The sequence below is a fragment of the Notechis scutatus genome, chromosome Z (assembly GCF_049901735.1).
Source record: "Notechis scutatus isolate UNSWTSFEM ecotype Mainland chromosome Z, rNotScu1.2, whole genome shotgun sequence".
Lineage (NCBI taxonomy): Eukaryota > Metazoa > Chordata > Lepidosauria > Squamata > Elapidae > Notechis > Notechis scutatus.
In genome coordinates, this window is record NC_142025.1 from 34,280,048 (window position 1) to 34,298,592 (window position 18,545).

Below are 18,545 nucleotides of genomic sequence, written 5' to 3' on the forward strand. Positions count from 1 at the left end.
CCTGCATACAGGTCTACTGGCGCCCACGCAGTCACTTCAGTTCTGTAGCTGGAATCACAGCTCTGGCAACGTGGTCAATCTGCACCCTCAGCTGGGGTTGATCCCGTCCTTGCCACTCTTCAGCACCAACTGCTGCCATGCAACTGGGCCCCTCAGCTGGGATTGGATCGACTGTCCAATCAAGCAGCTGTTGTGCACTGCTGCAAAGCCTCCTCTGGGCAGATTGCCACTGCTGCTTGCTGCTACACTTTGTGCTTTGCAGCCAAGGCAATCAAATAGAAAGCAAAAACAGCGTTGTTCCACCTTGCTGCTGCTGCGCTACCGCGCACAACAACTGATAGCCCTTATTAGGCCGATCACCTGGAACCGCTCCACGTGTTTGCAGCTCTGCGCGTTGGGGCAACCACCCTGAACGCAATAGCCAAGCCCGGAGGTTAAAAGCCTCATACCTTGGGTGTAGAGTCCTCCAAAAGCCTCTGTTGCTCTTTAAAACTTCTTGTCTTATGCAAAAAGCCTCCACTTGCAATTCAAATGGAGCCTCAGCAACTCACGTCCTGTCCTGGCTGGACTGAGTCGAAAACTGGGGCATGGCCATAGCACAGGGCGGAGCTTTAGTTTTAACACAGACTCAGTCCAACAGGGCAGGATCTGATTTAACCCTATCTATCTGGATTCTCTAAGCCACAGATAGGAAAATAAAAGAATACACAAGAACAACAGATTAAACCTTTCATGCTATCTTCAGAGACATGTTTAGGTAACTGTACTCTTTAAAAGATAAAGCAATAGTATTTATCAGGAAAGTATAAAGTTTAGTCTCAGACTATGCTCAGTCTTTGAACCCTCTTGCTTCCTTCTCCATTCTCATTTCCCAGCCTTTCTTCCTTCCTGCACTACCCAACTCAGGTCGCCTGCTGCTATATTTCCCTTCATTTCTTTCCTTCATCCCAGCCTACCCTCCTTCATGTTTCCTCACCAGCTACCAAGCTGCTAACCTCTATTCTGCTTTTTATACCTTCTTGTATTTCCTCCCTGCTTGCCTCTTCTATTCCAACTCCTTTGTGCCACTCTCTCGCTCTTTCTAGCCTGTACCACTTTCTCTGCCTCCTGACACACTATCCTTTTTCTTCACAGCTGTTCAAAAGTTTCACTATGCCAAATACCCAGGGGAATCAGGGGAGGAGGGGGCAACGAGATCAAGATGACAGCCAGAACAGTGACTTTCTACATTTGCTGCAACTGACAGAAGTTGGTACTATCCATCTTTATATAATCAAGCACATTAACTTAAATACTATATATAAAGTTACATTTTTATGTATGTTAGGTAAATCCTGCTATTTGACATTGTGTGAAAAAAACTTTTTTTTCTGAAGATCAGAAGTCTTTTATGTGTCTAAGACACTTTAAACATCTTCTCATTCAGAGAATTTATTTTAAAAAACAAAACAAGGAAATTTAAACAGTCCACTCGTCTTTGAGATATTGTTCTTGAATTGTCAAATTTTGCACATTCCTACTGAGGTCTCTAACCATTACTGAAAAGCTGCCATTCTACTTAATTAACTGTGGCCAATATAGGTTGTCCTTGACTAATGACTATAATGGAGCCTGAAATTTCTGTCATATGTCTTGATAGTCGTAACTTAAGGCACCCATTTAACCAACCCAATTTTACAAACTTTTTGCAGTTATTCAGGGAATGCAACTATCGTAAGCAAAAGCTGAGATTCTTAAGCAAAGTCATTGTCTGCAATCAATTATTTTTTTTGCAAGAAACTATAAGTAAACTCTCTTTTCCCACAAAAAATGTAAATCAGTTACATAACTGTGTTATGCTGCAAATGGCCATAAATGTGGACCAGTTGCTTAGTGCCTAAAATGTGATCATATGACCAGGAGAAGGTTGAGCGGCCATCATAATAAGTATCTTTTGGGATATCAATTGTAATCGAGGATTACCTGTAGGCTATTTTTAGTATCACCCTGATCAACGTAACTTGAAACACAGTACAATGTTTTATTTATATATGAATTCAGTTACTGTGGCAGTAAAAATAGATTCATGATTGTCTGAATGCATTTGTATAGTGCTTCTGGAAACTAGTACATGTAGAAGATTCCTAGATGCCACCCTTGGCTTTCCAAAATTAAACAAATCTGCTTTAGAAACAAATGGACAAAAATCCCAAAATGTGTAAGACAACTAAACCTCATAAGATCTCAATGTTTTTTCCATGAAAACTCGAGATTTCAGCTGGGAAGAAGCAAAATCATGAAACTGAAATGACAGAAAACTTGTGAAATGTTAGCAATTTTTCACTTTTTAATTATGTTTTATTGACTGCAATATCTCAATCTCTCAATAACCCCCAGCTTATTTTGCTAAGTCTATTTCATATAAACTAAGCTTAAATAAATCATAGGTTATCATAAGAGTAAATCAATGTTTGAAAAAATATCCAGGATTATTATTACTTACATCAACTAAAAATTACCCTTCACAATTATAGTCTGGAAACACGCATACCTCATTTCTTTTAATTTTTCGAAGCTGATAGCCAATTTTTTCATGGTAGTTCCTACGTAAGTGAGCAGCCTATTTTCCATACAATCAAGGCTTTCCTCGCAAGCTTTCTTCTCTTTCTGCATTGGATAAACCAATGAAGGCATTAGTCAACCAATACTACTTCTTACAGGCTATCAATCTTTCACTGAAGAACTGAACAGGACTAAGTAGATCTTTCATACAGGTACCCAGGTTTTTGCTTCAGACAGTTTAAAATCACAAAGGAAAACAGTACTGGAGTAAATATTTTAAATGGAAATGGTGGAAATGATAATCCAAGAGGGTAATTAGCCTTTCAGCTGTCAAGAGACACATTTATTATTACTAAGGAAGGCAAAACATGATAAAGCAAATTGAATGGAACTATGTTACACATCTGGGCAAGGCAACATATTTTCCCAATATAGAAGATGAGTTTCAGAGTTAAGACCATGATAAGTTTGTATAACTTATATTTTTGTGGGTTTCTGCCTCAAATGGTGAACAATGCCTCCAATTTTTAGCAATCATAGCCAGAAGGGCTCGGTTACAAGTGATTGTGGACTAACTATTCTTGTGCTAAAAGGTACCAGGTTAACAAATTAAGACTGTAAAGAATTGCTTATATTAGTTGGACCTCTATTGTCCCAGGCACTTTCCTTTATACCCATTACGTTTGGTCAGGCCCACAGAATCCACTGACAAAAGTTAAAACAAAGAAAAAACATCTAGATCACTGTTTCTTAGGATAGTGTTAGATGGGAATTCTTGAAGTCCCTACTTCTTAAACTGACGAAGTCTAAGAAACACTGATCTAGATCATCAAGCATCCACCTTCACTTTTTCCACTAAGAAGAATTTTCTGTATCATTTCATTATTGTAAGACTGACAATTACATAATTACGGATTAGCAACATTTATCCTACCTCAAGATCAGAAACCAGTTTATGTATTGTTGATTCCAGCATTTCACACTGATGGGAACGACTATGGATTTCTTCTTTTAGTTTCTCAATCTCCTCAATCAACTTCTGACCCCCTATTATCTTTTCCAGGGTAACATCTGACATTCTTCTAAAATTACAAATTACCATTCTATTATTACTGGAACACACAAGGAAGATTCATCCAAAGAATTTTAGAGGTGTGTTTTAAAGAACTATATGTCCAAAGTTTTATCAAGGACATCTTTACTAGCTGCTAATTAATTTATCACTAAAATAACAAACTTGAGTAAAACCAGAGCATCTTTTATGTCTCTGCTTCCTAAGAAAGTAAAGGTATTTTTTCCCAGTATGTTCCATTCCACTTCTAAGCTACAAAAACTCTTAAAGATTATAAGCATTCCAAATGTGTTCAAAAATTCACATCATGCATTAACACTTGAATGGTAATTAAGCTTCAAATTAAATTCCTAGAACGTGTGCCACATCCTTATTGCTTTATTGACAATAATGTGAAGGTTTGTTGTCTTCTTTTGAGACTTTTTTAACCTTTCAAGTAAAAAGACCTACAAACTTAGGATTATCAGTTAAATCCAAATACTATCAATACCTGATTCTGCTTAGTTTTTTCAAGATCATCTAGATACTATGACCAATTGTAATCAAGACAAATATAAAGCTGTCTTCCTTTTTGCTTGTTCTGTAACTATTTGTTCAAACCCATAGTACATGGAGTCAGAATCAAAGAGTCTACAGGGTCCCACAAAAGCATGATAATGTTTTAAGCTCTGGCCTTTTCATACATTTTTCATGAAATTGCACATACATACAAAGACATGGAGCTTGTGTTGCAGCAGTGCAATGCTCAAGACATCTCTTTGAACATGTATTTATTGTGACTGTAGCACAAATATTAGTGAATCCAAACATGTGCTTCCAATTCTAAAATAGTAAGTTATTTGGGCTGAGAAACACTTTGGAGTTAGCAAGGGAACAAATACAGCATCTGCAATATTTTAAAGTAGTCACGAAAGGCAAAAGGATGCTCAGCTGTGGATGTATCTGATGGTGAAAGGAAAGTCCGATGCTGTAAAGATCTATTCTCCATAGGAACCTGGAATGTAAGATGAATCAAGGCAAACTGGACATTGTCAAACAAGAGACGACAAGCCTGAATACTGACATCTTAGGAATCAGTGGACTAAAATGGACAAGAATGGGTGAATTTAATTCAGATTGACTATCAGGTATACTACTGCGGGCAAGAATCTCTCAGAAGAAATAGAGTAGCTTTCATAGTCAATAAAAGAGTAGGAAAAGCAATATTGGGATACAATCCCCAAAATGACAGAATGATCTCAGTTGGAATCTAAGGCAAACCATTCAATATCACAGTAGTCCAAGTCTATGCCCCAACCACTGGAGCTGAAATTGACCACTTCTATTAAGTCCTATAGAAGCTTACAGAATTAACACCAAAAAAATGATGTCCTTCTTATCTTGGGGGATTGGAATCCAAAAGATAACAGGAATAACAGGCAAGTTTGGCTTTGGAGTACAAAATGAAGCAGGGCAGCTTTTTCCAATAACCCAAGAGGTGGTTCTACACATGGACATCACCAGGTGGTCAACACAGAAATCAGATTGACTATGTAATCTGCAGCCAAAGATGGAGAAGTTCTATACCTGTGATGGCAAACCTGTGGCACGCAGAGCCATTTGTGCCAGCACAGGAGCTGCAGACAAACTTACCTCACTGGCCATGTGTGTGCCTCACAGCTGATTTTCGGCCAGTTTGAGGTCTTTTTCAGCCTCTCAAAGGCTTGAGGAAGGCTTCTGCAGGCTTTGCAGGCCAAAAAACAGCCCTGTTTCATCACTTCCTTTTTTCCAAAAAATACAGGAAGTGATGAAACATGGCTAGTTTTTGGCCTGCAAAGCCTGCAGAAGCCTTCGTCAAGCCTTTGGAAGGCCAAAAATCAGCTGTGAGACGCAGTGAAGGTAAGGGGATGGCGGGGTTAAGTTGGTGGATATTACACGTGCATGCATAGGGGGTGTGGAGGGGCGTGCATTGCCTTTTAGGTGTTGACACGCAAGTGCGAGCGTACGCACAATTTTGAGCACAGGACCCCAAAAAGGTTAGCCACCACTCCTCTATACAGTCAGTAAAAACAAGACCAGTAGCTGACTGTGAATGTTTCATGCAAAGATGGGTATGATAAAGGACCAAAGTGGCAGGAACCTAACAGAGGCAGAAGAGATTAAGAAGAGGTGGCAAAATTACACAGAACTACACAAGAACAAGCTTAACATCCCTGATAACCACAATGGGGTGGTCACTAACCTCGAGCCAGACATCCTAGAATCTTATTATGTTCTGAAGAGACTGAGCTGAAGTTCTCACTCCGGTCTGCGTATCCAGCAGGAATGCTCCTATTGGGTGATACCATTTGACAGCTGAGTATAAAAGGGAGCTGTCAAACAGTATCAGCTGTTGCCTGCCAGTTGGCTGCCGTTAGCGCGGCAGTTGCAGCAACTCTTTATTTTTCAAATAAAGTTATAGCTGAAGTTTGCTCTGTGTTGCCTGTCATTCCGCCACCAACTCAATATTGAGCAACAACAAAGCTGGTGGAGGTGACAGTATTCCAGCTGAGCTATTCAAAATCTTAAAAGACATTGCAGTAAAAGGTCAGTTTATATTACAATTCTAAAGAAGGGCAATGCCAAAGAACGTTCAAACTATTGCACCATTGCACTCATTTCACATGCTAGTAAAGTTATGCTTAAAACCCTACAAGCTAGGCTCCAGCAGTGTGTGGATCGAGAGCTATCAGAATACAGGCAGGATTTCAAAGAGGCAGAGGAACTAGAGATCAAATTGCCTACACCGGATCATGGAGCTAGGGAGTTCCAGAAAAACATCTACTTCTGCTTCATTGACTATGCTAAAGCCTTTGATTGTATGGATCACAACAAATTATGGCAAGTTCCTAAGAGATGGGAGTACCAGACCATCTTATTTGTCTCTTGAGAAACCCAAGAAGCAACAGTGAGAACTGGACATGGAACCACTGATTGGTTCAAAATTGGGAAAGGAGTCCAGCAAGGCTATATATCTGTGATGGCAAACCTATGTCACGTGTGCCACAGGTGGCACGCAGAGCCATTTGTGCGGGCACCCGAGCTCCAGTCTTTGGACTGCAAGGTGATCAAACCAGTCAGTCCTAGAGGAAATCAACCCTGACTGCTCTCTAGAAGGCCAGATCCTGAAGATGAAACTCAAATACTTTGGTTACCTAATGAGAAGGAAGGACTCACTGGAGAAGAGCCTAATGTTGGGAAAGATAGAGGGCAATAGAAGGGGACAACAGAAAATGAGGGGGGTAGATGGAGTCACTGAAGCAGTAGGCATGAGCTTAAATGGACTTCAGAAGATGGCAGACATGAAGGCCTGGAGGACCATTGTCCATGGGGTTCCGGTGGGTCAGACATCAACTAACAACAACATATTAATGAAAAGGACAGCTAGAGGTGACATGATAGCAGTGTTCCAGTATCTAAGGGCTTCCACAAAGAAGAGGGAGTCCAATCTATTCTCCAAAACACCTGAAGGCAGAAACTAATTTTCCAAAAAAATGGGCAGAAACTAATTAAGGAGAGAACCAACCTAGAACTAAGGAGAAATTTCCTTACAGAACAATTAATCAGAAGTTGTGGTGCTCAAACACTGATGATTTTTAAAAAGAGATTGGATAACCATTTGTCTGAGGTGAATAGGGTTTCCTGCTTGATCAGGGGATTGGACTGGAATACCTCCAAAGTCCTTTCCAACTCTGTTATTTTGTTATTCTGAAGATTTACAAAGTGCTGTTGAAATTGAATTTAAAATATGAATATATTAAATATTGTATAATTCAATGGACAAAATTTTTTGGCTATAGTGCTTGAACAGTGGATAAATATGTGGAATAAAGGGCTGAAATTTATGGTGAACTAAAACCTTAAATAAACATGTATAAAAGCATGTACTATTGGTATTTATGGAAAATTGACAACAATTGACAAGATGTATATAGGTATTTCAAATATTTGCTGTAAATGTAAGGAAAGCACTTTTTATCATATCTGGTAGACTTGTAACAAGGCAAAGAAGCACCGAGACCAGATTTAATTTTAATTCAGAAGATCCTTGAAATAAATATATAATAGAAATTTAAAAAAATTAAGACTGTTGGACATAGATCTGGAGAAAAAAAATGGAATTTATTACATATGCAACTATTTTAATTTGGGGAAAATAATGTAACTAGTTTTCTTTCCACTTGAAACCATTTTCTAGAATTTCTACTCAAAAGATATAAAGCTTTAATTTTGGTTTTTGATGATTAAATAGGTAGTTGTCACAGAAATGGCTAGCACTACCTTTATTAAGTAAAAAGCTTAGATTAATTTTATCATGTAACTTACTGTACTTAAAAAGTTGGAAGGCATACATATTTTCCCTTCTCTTCCTCTTTTTATTCCCTTTCCTTTTTTCCTTACCCTCTTTCCTATTGTCTATTCCTATTATATTTTGTATCAGCAAAATAATAAAAAAAAGTATTGCTATATGAACCCCATGTCCCTTCTAGAGAAATTCAGGCTACATTAAGCAAGGCTAAATCACCCTTGGTGTTTCAGCGTTCTGCTGGCTCCAAAATGCAGGAGGGACCAAGACGTAAATCAATCTTTAATGAAATGAGGATCAAACTTAAAATTCAGATAAATTACCCATTCATCTTAATATAATTAAATATGTGAGGAATAATAATTTTTCCATTGTAGCAAATTAAAAGCTGGATGCAATGTATTGCATCCATGGACAATGTCACATACCTTTAATCAAATAAATCATTATGTACCATTGTCTTTCACAGTTATCAAACTATATCATAGAAAACCCACTCCCACCATAACTTACTGGATTGTATAATCTACAGAACTATTCTCATTTTTTTCACTCAGAAACATATCACCAAAACTTCCTGTCACTCTACTGTTCAATAAAGTGCTCATTGTCCATTTTGGAGTTGATGATTTGACATTCTTATGCAAAAAGAAATCCATTTTTGCATTCAATGATTTATTTTTTATGGGAGATTTGCGAAGTTCAACAAAGCCTTTCTTAACCATTTCTTCCCCAACATCCAGTAAACCACATTCTGCCCGGGCAACAATGGTACCGTCCTGATGCACAATTTTATGTGTTATCTTCATTTCTTTTTCAAACACCAAACTATTCAGAAATATCCTCCCCTGCAAAATAAAATTTAGAAAGTATTATAGAAGAAGTTGAAATATGATCTTACCATTAAAGAATCTCATAACTATAGAAGTTTCCATTCTCCCTCCCTCCCTCTCCCTATTTGTTATTGATTGCTCCTTTTGTTTTTCTATCCCTTTCAACAGAGCATTTAATATTTGAGGATCTTTGAGGATACTGACTGCTATTTTACAATCAAGGATATGCTCCATTTATGATGTCTGTCTAGCAATTTAGAAACTGTCTAGAAGTGTAACCACCTTTATACAACCCTTGGGGGAAAAAGAATGACAGAGACCGCTTTTCATCATCTTGCCTGTATATAAATGATATTAAAGGGAAAGATTGGGGGGAGTGGGCAGAATAAAAGCTCAATTCCTTGTTCGGGTGTCTCTTCATGAAATTAATAAGATGTTATAGAACATGCCATACTAAAACTAGGTTTTTTGATAATCAGTAAAAGAAAAATGAAGAATAAGTACTTCACAATATAATTAAAATAACATGAATATTACACCAAGAGAAGACCTAATGCTGTTACTTTTTTTTTGTAATTTTATATATACGCATTTTTCTCCACATCCTTGCCACAACTATCAACTATGAAATTTACATTTGAAATTGACATGCACAAACATAATCACATGAAGTATCTGGCTTACCCGATCAAATTGATTTAAATCTATATTAGCTGATATCTGTAATCCCCACAATTTATACTTTTTTGCCACACCAGGAAATTGCAAGTTTTCAGAGATCTCAACTATTTCTGATCTTCTGAGGACCTCAGAGTTCCCATAGTCAATGTATAATACTCGGCACTGTAACAGAAATAACCAAAAAAAATTAAAAATATCTGTCTTTTGAAGTTGTAAGGTAGCAAAGCCTATTCTTTCTAGATGACACTCTACCCCATTTCCTCCTCACTGGGCTTTCTATAATGGTTTTCCATACATTGGGATTCTCCAAGTACACCCTGTTTATACCATGTCACTGGAGTGTTCTAACTCTTATTTTATTTGAAAATCACTCTTATTTTGCTCCTTAGTTTTGAACAAAGCAGGAAAGCCTTCTTCCTTCCTGATTTTCCTTATAGATATATTATGTAAAAATCAGAAAGCTTAGCATTATAAACAGCATGACTTTTCAAAGAGCAAGCAATCTGAATAAAAAAATATCACTTAAATTTATAATAAAAGTAGACATGCACTTGAAGGATATAGTGGATATTAAATCTAATTACTGAATATGTGTTTACAGTTAAAAACAACCAATAGAACAAAATGTACAAAGACAAAAGAAAATGTAATCTAAGTAATTACATTCTGTTCTCTTAGGGACACCTCCATAAACTTTATCTTACTGAAAGTTAATGGCTGACCTTTCCCTGAATCAGAGCTGTGAACACTATTTGAAATATTTGACCCTTAACTACAACTGCCTTTTTATTTGAAAATCTTCTATATCTACTCCTTGCCCTGAAGAAAGAAACAGAATAGAAAGTCTCAGTAACTGTCTCCACTTAAGACTGTCAAGGTATCAATATAATTGTGTACCCTAGTAAAAAGTAAAGCTTATAGACCTTGGTGGGGCTTATTTACAAGTATGCAAATGTAACAAAATAGGACAAAAAGGTTAGTCCAAGCTTAGCTGTACATAATCTCTTTGTTTAGACCTACTAGACATTAAAATCAGAAGTCAATAGGTCTCCCAAATTTTACAATGAGGTTGGGAGAATGATTGAATTCCCCATAATTAAACCTAACTTGTCCCTTTTTTAAAATACAGCAGAACAAGACAAAAAAAATTGAACAGTGCACATATGATTACTAACTAGGCTACAAACTTAAACCTGCTGCACATTACAAAACTTCGTTTTTTCTTGTCAACCCATTTTTGTATTTCCAAAATTATATTTAAAAAATCAAGCTGACCAGCTATTAATCAAAACATCATCCTTACTTTTTCATTATTGATAACTTTGACTACTTTACATCTGTACCAGCATTTATCTTCAGAAAAGCAACCTCCATATATCTGAGGATTAAAACAAAAGTAGGTCAATTTGTAACTTTCCATGTATTTTTTACATCCTAACTTTATTATAGTATGAATAATTTTGCCCAGAATATTATAATTCATTGAATACAATACTGCAAAAATGTACTGAACCTTTTTTCTATTTTTATAGCTACCAATTCAGATTTTCTTAAAGCAGCCTTTTATTCTGAAAAGGGTGCATTTGTATAGTAGTACAAAGAAGAAGAAATTTTTGTTCTTAGAGAAATCATTGTCATATTGCACATAAAATAGATGCAGAGTGCACAGAAAGTCATCATTTACCAGCATGCTTAACCATAAAACAATTAAGAGCAAACATTGCCATGAACAGCAAAATGATGTTGCTTACATACCATCCTTCTACCAGTATTTATGATTTTAAAATAGTCAAACAAATTGCCCAAACTCAAGATGCTATTAAATTAAGCCACCAATCTTTAACATAGTAGTCCTTGCTTAGCAACCACAATTGGGCTTAGCAATTTGACTGCTAAGTTGCTAAGCAGAAAATCAGATAACTATATATCTCTTATGGTTGTTAAGAGAAGCATTGCAGTTGCTAAACAAAAATAAATCATATTTTTTCTGCCTTCTCTATTAACTCTGCTTGTTGTACTCATTTGCAAAACATAATAATTATTTAATTATTTTAGTGAATCCTTATCTTCAAACAATTACTACATGATCCAGTCTGTAACTAAGGACTATCTGTACACACTGTTATAATATTTCTATAGCAACCAGAAGTATTTTTTTCTTTTTAATAGCCACACATCCATAGTTTGTCAACTGTTTGGAAGCTGCCCTTCTTTGTCCACTAGCATTAAAATGAGTAAAGCTTGCCAATCACTAAGATGGCATGTTCAGCAATGATGCCAAGATCAGCACTCGTATTTAAAATATTTACTCAAGTTTTCTATCATAAACAGCTCAAAGTATATCACAAATATAAATGAAAATGGCATTTGAATACAATATTTTGAGGCAAATGAAAAGCCAGATCACACAATGCAGGGGTGTCAAACTCGATTTCACTGAGGGCTGCATCAGGGTTGTGTTTGACCTCAGGGGGCTGGGGTGAGCATGGCCAGCTTGATGTCACTCATGTTGGGGGCACCTGTGGCGGTCCAAGCACAGTCTGTTTTTGACTGTGACGGTCTCCTGCAACCCTCTGCCAGTGAAAACGGAGCTCGGGAGGGCCGCCTGCAGCCCTCCCAAGTTCACTGGCAGAAGCACCGCGGGCCAGAACTTTGCTGTGTTCAGGGCAGCCCCTGATCCAGATCTAAGCACCCTGCGTGCCAGATCCGACCCCCGGGCCTTGAATTTGACACCCCTGACATAATGAATTACACCAAGTTTTGTAGAACAAGCCACAATTAACAGAATGGCTGGGTCATAAGTAATATATCATTTAGCATGAAAGGTAAACCTAGTCAATATTTACTGTGCATGTACTAAAAGCAGTGGTGGAAGACAGGAATATATTATTTAAAAGCTCATCAATTTACTTCAAATAAAAGTCCTTGGAATACATGTTAAAACATACAAATTCAAGTGATCTCTGCAAGATGTTATCTTATGTTCATATAAGATAAGAAAATGTATATATAACCTACCTTATTAAAATCAGGATTGCCAAAAACTGGGATAGCTTGAGGGCAGATTTCAGCCAGACCAGAACTAATCTTTAAAATTTCCTGAGACTTATTAATGTTCTAGACAATACACATTGAAATCCAAATCAATATTCACATTCAAGATTTTTACACCACATAATCAGTGACAAATACTAAAGTGATTCAAACATAAAACATTCTACATGTAGAATTTTATTAGTTTATCTTAAACTTGATTTTATCAAATTTAAGCATCAAGAATTTCTATTTTAGATTAAATGGTAACTCCCACAGGCATGAATTATTTTAATCTCACTTTAACCAACCAGTGCTGTTCATAATACCCCACAATTTTGACCTTACCTGTGCCCAAAAAGTTACAGCATCTTCTACATGACAGCCAACTGCATTTTCAACTGTAAGAAAAAAAAGTCAATTCAGTTTTTTATTAAGAGGGTAGTTTAAAAAAACCTATATACCCTCTTAATATATGTACCTTTATTATACTTTGAATCCTCTCCCATGTTGACAGAACCTAAAACATAGAAGCAATCATTGGTTAGAATAATAGCCTATTATTTATTAACTTAGCAGTTTCACCATTACATATACCTTTTCAGTGGAAGGAAAAAAAACAGGAAACTAATGGTTAATCTACTTGCCACTTTTTTAGAACAAAATGTGCTGTCCATTCTCAAAACCTGTAGATAAGGCTCAGATATCATAATAATATAAGTAGTCCTCGACTAATGATTACAACTGGGATGAGAATGCAAAACTATGAGTATCACCAGATTTATGTCCTTTTTGATAAGATTAAGTGAGTGATAGTGGTTGCTAAGTGAATTATGCAGTTGTTAAACGAATCTGGCTTTCCATTTTCTTTCCTTATTGAAAACAAGGTGGGAAAATCACAAATGGCAATTACATGATTTTGGGATGCTGCGACTATTGTAAATACTTGCCAGTTGCCAAGTGCCTGGATTTTGATCATGTGACCGTAAGGATGCTATGTCATAAGTATGATGATCAATTGCAAGTCACTTTTTTCAATGCTATTGTAATTTTTAAAAGGTCGCTAAAGAAACAGTTGTAAGTCAAGGATTATCTGTATACCATGAGGTTAGTTTAATTAAGGCTTAGTAAATAGTTTGAAACAATTTATTGGGATTTATAAATAATGTCTTAGGAATTCATGCAATAGCAAAAATTCAGCCTGTTCTGTCTTGTTTAAAAAGTCCTGAATAAATAATTCATAGTTTAATATGATATATCATATAAGCCATTTCTCTAGCATCTAGCAGTAATACCAAGTTTCTCTTATGGCAATATGGATACAACTATCACTTGCTTCTTAAGTTTTAGTTTTGCCTTACTAAAAACTGTTATTTTTGTAATTGGAACACCACTGTTTTGTCAGCAGATGTCCCTGCCTTTTATTAGTCTCTCCTGAACAAGCTTCCTCAACACTCCTTCCAGATTCACCTATAATGTAAACTTAGAACACTATTATTTCAAATGTAGACACGCCTTAAATTTTATACAAGAGTACTATAACCTTCTCAAAGTTGTTTCAATCCTTTTCCTAATCAATTCCAATACCGAAAGTAGCAACAGAAATTTTCGGCTCAAGTGTGGCTGTACATCTAAGACTACCTGTATTAGTAAGCTGCTGAGGCTGTTTACAACTTAAGATCTCCCTGCTTCAATTCAAGATTTCAACCACTATACTGCAATTCATTTACAAATTCATTAGTGGATCAGACATACCGTTAGCCATTCTGCTTTAAAGATTACCCAAACCTGGTTCAATTTAAAATTACCCAAACCTGATTCAATTTAAAATTAACTATCCAAATAATTAGCATTTTTTAGGGACACAAGATTCGCAGAAAACATACCCTATCTAGCTTTCTATTTCACTCATCTAAAAACAATATAAATTTGGTTGACTGCTGCAAGAACTAAAATGGTAATGTTTATTCCAGAACAATGAATAAAGTTGTTACAAAAATTCCACTTGTTTTACCTCATTTGTAAGTCACACCTCTATCATTGCAATTGCCTATCTTAATTAACAATATTAAATTATTAAAACGATTGCTATTCCACGAGGCCGTGCTGCAAATATCCCACAAGATGAATCTCTTGAAATTTAGTACTAATACAAATATCTCGTGGACTCTTGGTAAGCCACTTATGTACCCACAGTTGCTTGATCCAACTTAACCTAAGTGGCTGGCTTTGCAGTACATATCATAGTAAACCACAAACTTACGCAGCCGAAGCTCCTGAATTAATAGCCAACTGACCGTTTTCGTTTAACGCGTCATACAATCTAGCCACATGTAAAAGTTAAATACTTAACAGACTCCACTTTTCTGCAAGACTGGGTGATACTGTCGGCATTTTCGCGTTTTTTTTCTTTTCTTTTTTTCAAAGGAGCGATTCAGTCCTTAAGGTTTCCGCGTTTTAGAATCAAATCGCCACTTAACTAGTAGGTGGGAAATGTTCTTTGGGTTTTATTTGTCTTCCTCCCGCGCTCACTCTATTTCAGAATCACAGCCAACCGCCTGTTTTAATAACTGGGCGAATTAGGATTCCGAGAACTATAGACACTCACCCTAATGGAAACTACGATACTCGCAGCACGCAACCAAAATTGCGCCTTCAATACAGTCACATGAAATACTAAAGTAGTCTACGCCTGCGCGAGAAGTAGACGGCAGTTAACGGTCTTTCTCATATCTGATTGGGCAAATCTTACTACTGCTCTTTGACCATTGGTCCTGAGCTTTCAGTGTCTTTCGTTTTTGGGGGGGGGGGGAACCTCGGTTTGGCTACTACGTGCTATGGTGGGCTCACTCCTTCCCCGTGGTGGCAACAGAACATTCTGTATGTTTCATTCTAGGTAGCCTGATTCCCCTTAGAATCTTCCTGGGTAAAACCGCCTCTTTTTCCCATATTCATGAAGTGCTGTGCATACTTTGCCAGTGGTTTTTGAAAAGGTGAGGTTTTTTTCTTTTTAAATTAGCCTTAATAGAGTCCAGCTATCCCCTTTAACTTAGGTTTCTGGGTGCTTTTTAATCAGGCAGAAGTACCAAAGCTAGCTTGCAAGCTTTCAGGATCATAATGCATACAATCACTTTTAATGCAACATTGGTGTCATCAAAACTAAGGTAGCTGGAAATAACCACTTCATAAACGCATGGCACAACATAGAATAAGGAGTAGATTCAGTAGCCCATCTGCATTTAAAACACACAGGCCACTTTTGAAGACAACAGAGACAGAGAGGGTCGCTGTTGTGAAGGGTTACAGAGGCCATCTATATCAAAATTTAATAGCCTTCTCTCAATAGAGGGGGAGGGATACAACATCATCTATCTCCAATCTACAACACAGTCCTTTCAACAGTTCCAAGAAGGTTCCACACCAATTTGCATTACTCAGGAGACCTTGATGACACAGGTGGCCTTAAAGGACTTACTTACAGAATGCAAATTTATTTATTTATTTATTTATTTGATTTGCCAATTGTTTACCAGCTGTCTGCAAGGAATATAATTCCTTCCATTCCCTACTATCCAGTCCAAGCTGAAGAAGCTTCTTGGATGAGAAGTGAAATGTCTTCAAAGAAAAACCAGAAAGCCCAGTTGCCTCTTGAATAAAAGCACCTTTGGGACAACCATGACCTGGATAATCAAGAATCTCCAGAGACATTTGTTGGAAAAAATTTAAACTGCCAGATCATTGACTGTTACATCCTCTAACCCCCACTCGTTTAACCTTAAACTATCTACTATTGACCTCACCCCATTCCTAAGAGGTCTGTAAGGGGCATGCATAAGTGCCTACTGTCTTGCCTACCATCCCTGTCCTATTGTCTCCATTTAATCGTACCTATTTCCTGTATTTTTACTCATGTTTATACTTACACTTATTAACTTGTAAGCAATTGACAAATCAAATAAATAATAAACATCATTTCAGCCATTGTCTATCCACTGTGGGATGAAGGCCTCTTCCACATGTTTCCAAGCAATACAGTCTTGAGCTTTCTTTTGTCAATTAAGTCCACAATAATTGTTGACGTCATTGATCCATTTTGGATCCAAATCTTACTGTCAGATATGTCGCTCTAACAAAGGGAAAGAAGCGTTGGAAGAAATATCCTTCTGGGTTCAGTTCCAAGTGGGGAAAAAAACACTGGAAACATGGCATTTGGAAAGATGGTTTAATGGTGGACAGGACCACATGACTTGGAGCTCCAAAGTGAAAAGGCTGATTACATGCTTCAAGATGTTGGGTGAAGGAAAAGAAGAAAGGGCTGAGATGCTGAGAGTGCCTGGTTTTATACCCTCTGTTGAGATTTGAATTTGAGCTTGTATTCTGATTGGTTGTCAGACTCCCATGGGGCAATGCAGGGGCAACTCTGTAGGTTGTCCTGAGTTCCAGATTGGTTGAGCCTTGCTGGGTGATGATGTAATGAAAAGGGCTTTGGGCAATTGCTATAGCTTTACCTGGAGATCTTTGTTATGTAAAATATTCTGGCCCAGGCCTTTAATAGCCCACCTATTAACAAAGGTGGGGGTGAGCTTCTGCTTCTGAGGTGAGTTTCTGCTTCTGGGTTTCTATTCTTTAGAATGGAATTCTATTCTATTCTTTCTATTCTTTATGCTGCCTTTTTAATATTTCCTAGGATATTTCAATTTTCTAGGAGAGGGGTGGGTGTTTCCTACAGAAGGAAATAATTTACTAGAAAAACCAAGTAAAATGTAGAAGGACTTACTACTAATAGTAAGATGCATATTCTTATTCAGCCTTATTTCAAACTCAGTAAAACCAATTCAACTGGAGATTTTAAAATTTTCAAACTCAAAATTATTAAAATTCTCTCTCTATATATAGATAGATAGATAGATAGATAGATAGATAGATAGATAGATAGATAGATAGATAGATAGATAGATCGATCTTTGGTTATTCGGGGTTTCTCCGCGTAAGATTGGAAGTATCTAGGCAGCGTTTGATGAAGTCTCATTCATCATCTTCAGGCTTCTGTCTTCTTCTCTGAGAAGCACAGAGCTGAAGACAGAAGCCTGAAGATGATGAATGAGACTTCATCGAAACGTTGCCTAGATACTTCCAATCTTACGCTGGAGAAAACCCGAATAACTAAAGATCCACATACAAATACCCATGAGAACCTCAGAATATATGTATATGTATATGTGTATGTATATGTATATGTATATGTGTGTGTGTATATATATATATATATATATGAAAGAGGGAGGGGAGAGAGAGAGAGAGAGAGACCAGCAATGAACAGGGAAATGTGGGTGTGAAATTGACAATGTTTTCTTCTATTAACTCATATTACAGCAAGAATTAGATACATAGTTTTTCCAAATAGACTACTAAAATGTTCATTACAAGCAAGCAACTATGATAATGAACTAAACTACATGTCTTCTAAGGTCCTGCACTATAATTCTATAACTCCTGAATTTTATCTGCTTATGGAAATGGAATATGCATCTCAAAAAATTCACTCAAAAAAAAAGTGAAAGGTTCTTCCTGACATGGAATAGGATAAAGAATCAGGAGAATATTGATAAGTGTTGTGGTAAATGTTATTTGGAAATGAAACCTGACTAGTGCAGAATATAAAATAAAGGAATTGGAGGTCTTCTAGTCCAATCTCTTCTTAAAAACTTCAACTAAGGGTAATTTCCAAACTAGAAACTTGGACAGCGACTTATTTAGCAACTTAATTTCCACCTTAGCAGACAAGAAGCCTAAATCTACTGGGCAGAATTGCTTTAAGAAAGACCCCCACAGTGGACTTACGGTTTGCAAGCTTTCGGCGGCGGCAGGGATTCGTGACCGCACGATCCCTGCTGCGTTCGCCGCCAAGGTTCCCCCGATCCATTTGGATCTGGGGGATATAGCTGCCCCGTAGAGGCAGCTGAAGACAGGGGGGATCCGGCAAGGGGTTTGGGGGTGCCGCAAACCCCCTCCCCAGCCGGCTAAACCCCCTTTTCCTGAGGCGGAGGAACGGCGGTCAGCA

At 37.2% G+C, this 18,545-nt stretch overlaps 1 protein-coding gene across 3 annotated transcripts in view; it reads right to left on the reverse strand.

Moving 5' to 3' along the window:
- STK31 (serine/threonine kinase 31) overlaps nucleotides 1-15,153 on the reverse strand; it is a 91,634-nt gene extending 76,481 nt beyond the window's left edge. For 2 of the 3 annotated variants that reach the window (XM_087946919.1, XM_087946916.1), the window contains exons 1-9: nucleotides 15,093-15,153; nucleotides 12,966-13,004; nucleotides 12,833-12,885; nucleotides 12,470-12,568; nucleotides 10,755-10,829; nucleotides 9,455-9,613; nucleotides 8,451-8,785; nucleotides 3,476-3,623; nucleotides 2,531-2,646 (exon numbers count right to left, since the gene is read on the reverse strand). In XM_087946919.1, the coding sequence (XP_087803045.1) occupies nucleotides 2,531-2,646; nucleotides 3,476-3,623; nucleotides 8,451-8,785; nucleotides 9,455-9,613; nucleotides 10,755-10,829; nucleotides 12,470-12,568; nucleotides 12,833-12,885; nucleotides 12,966-12,993 (1,013 nt within the window). In that variant the 5' untranslated portion in view covers nucleotides 12,994-13,004; nucleotides 15,093-15,153. The remainder of the gene's footprint in view (nucleotides 1-2,530; nucleotides 2,647-3,475; nucleotides 3,624-8,450; nucleotides 8,786-9,454; nucleotides 9,614-10,754; nucleotides 10,830-12,469; nucleotides 12,569-12,832; nucleotides 12,886-12,965; nucleotides 13,005-15,092) is intronic. The other variant, XM_087946917.1, reaches the window with a different exon arrangement.
- Between the last annotated feature and the right edge of the window lie 3,392 nt (nucleotides 15,154-18,545).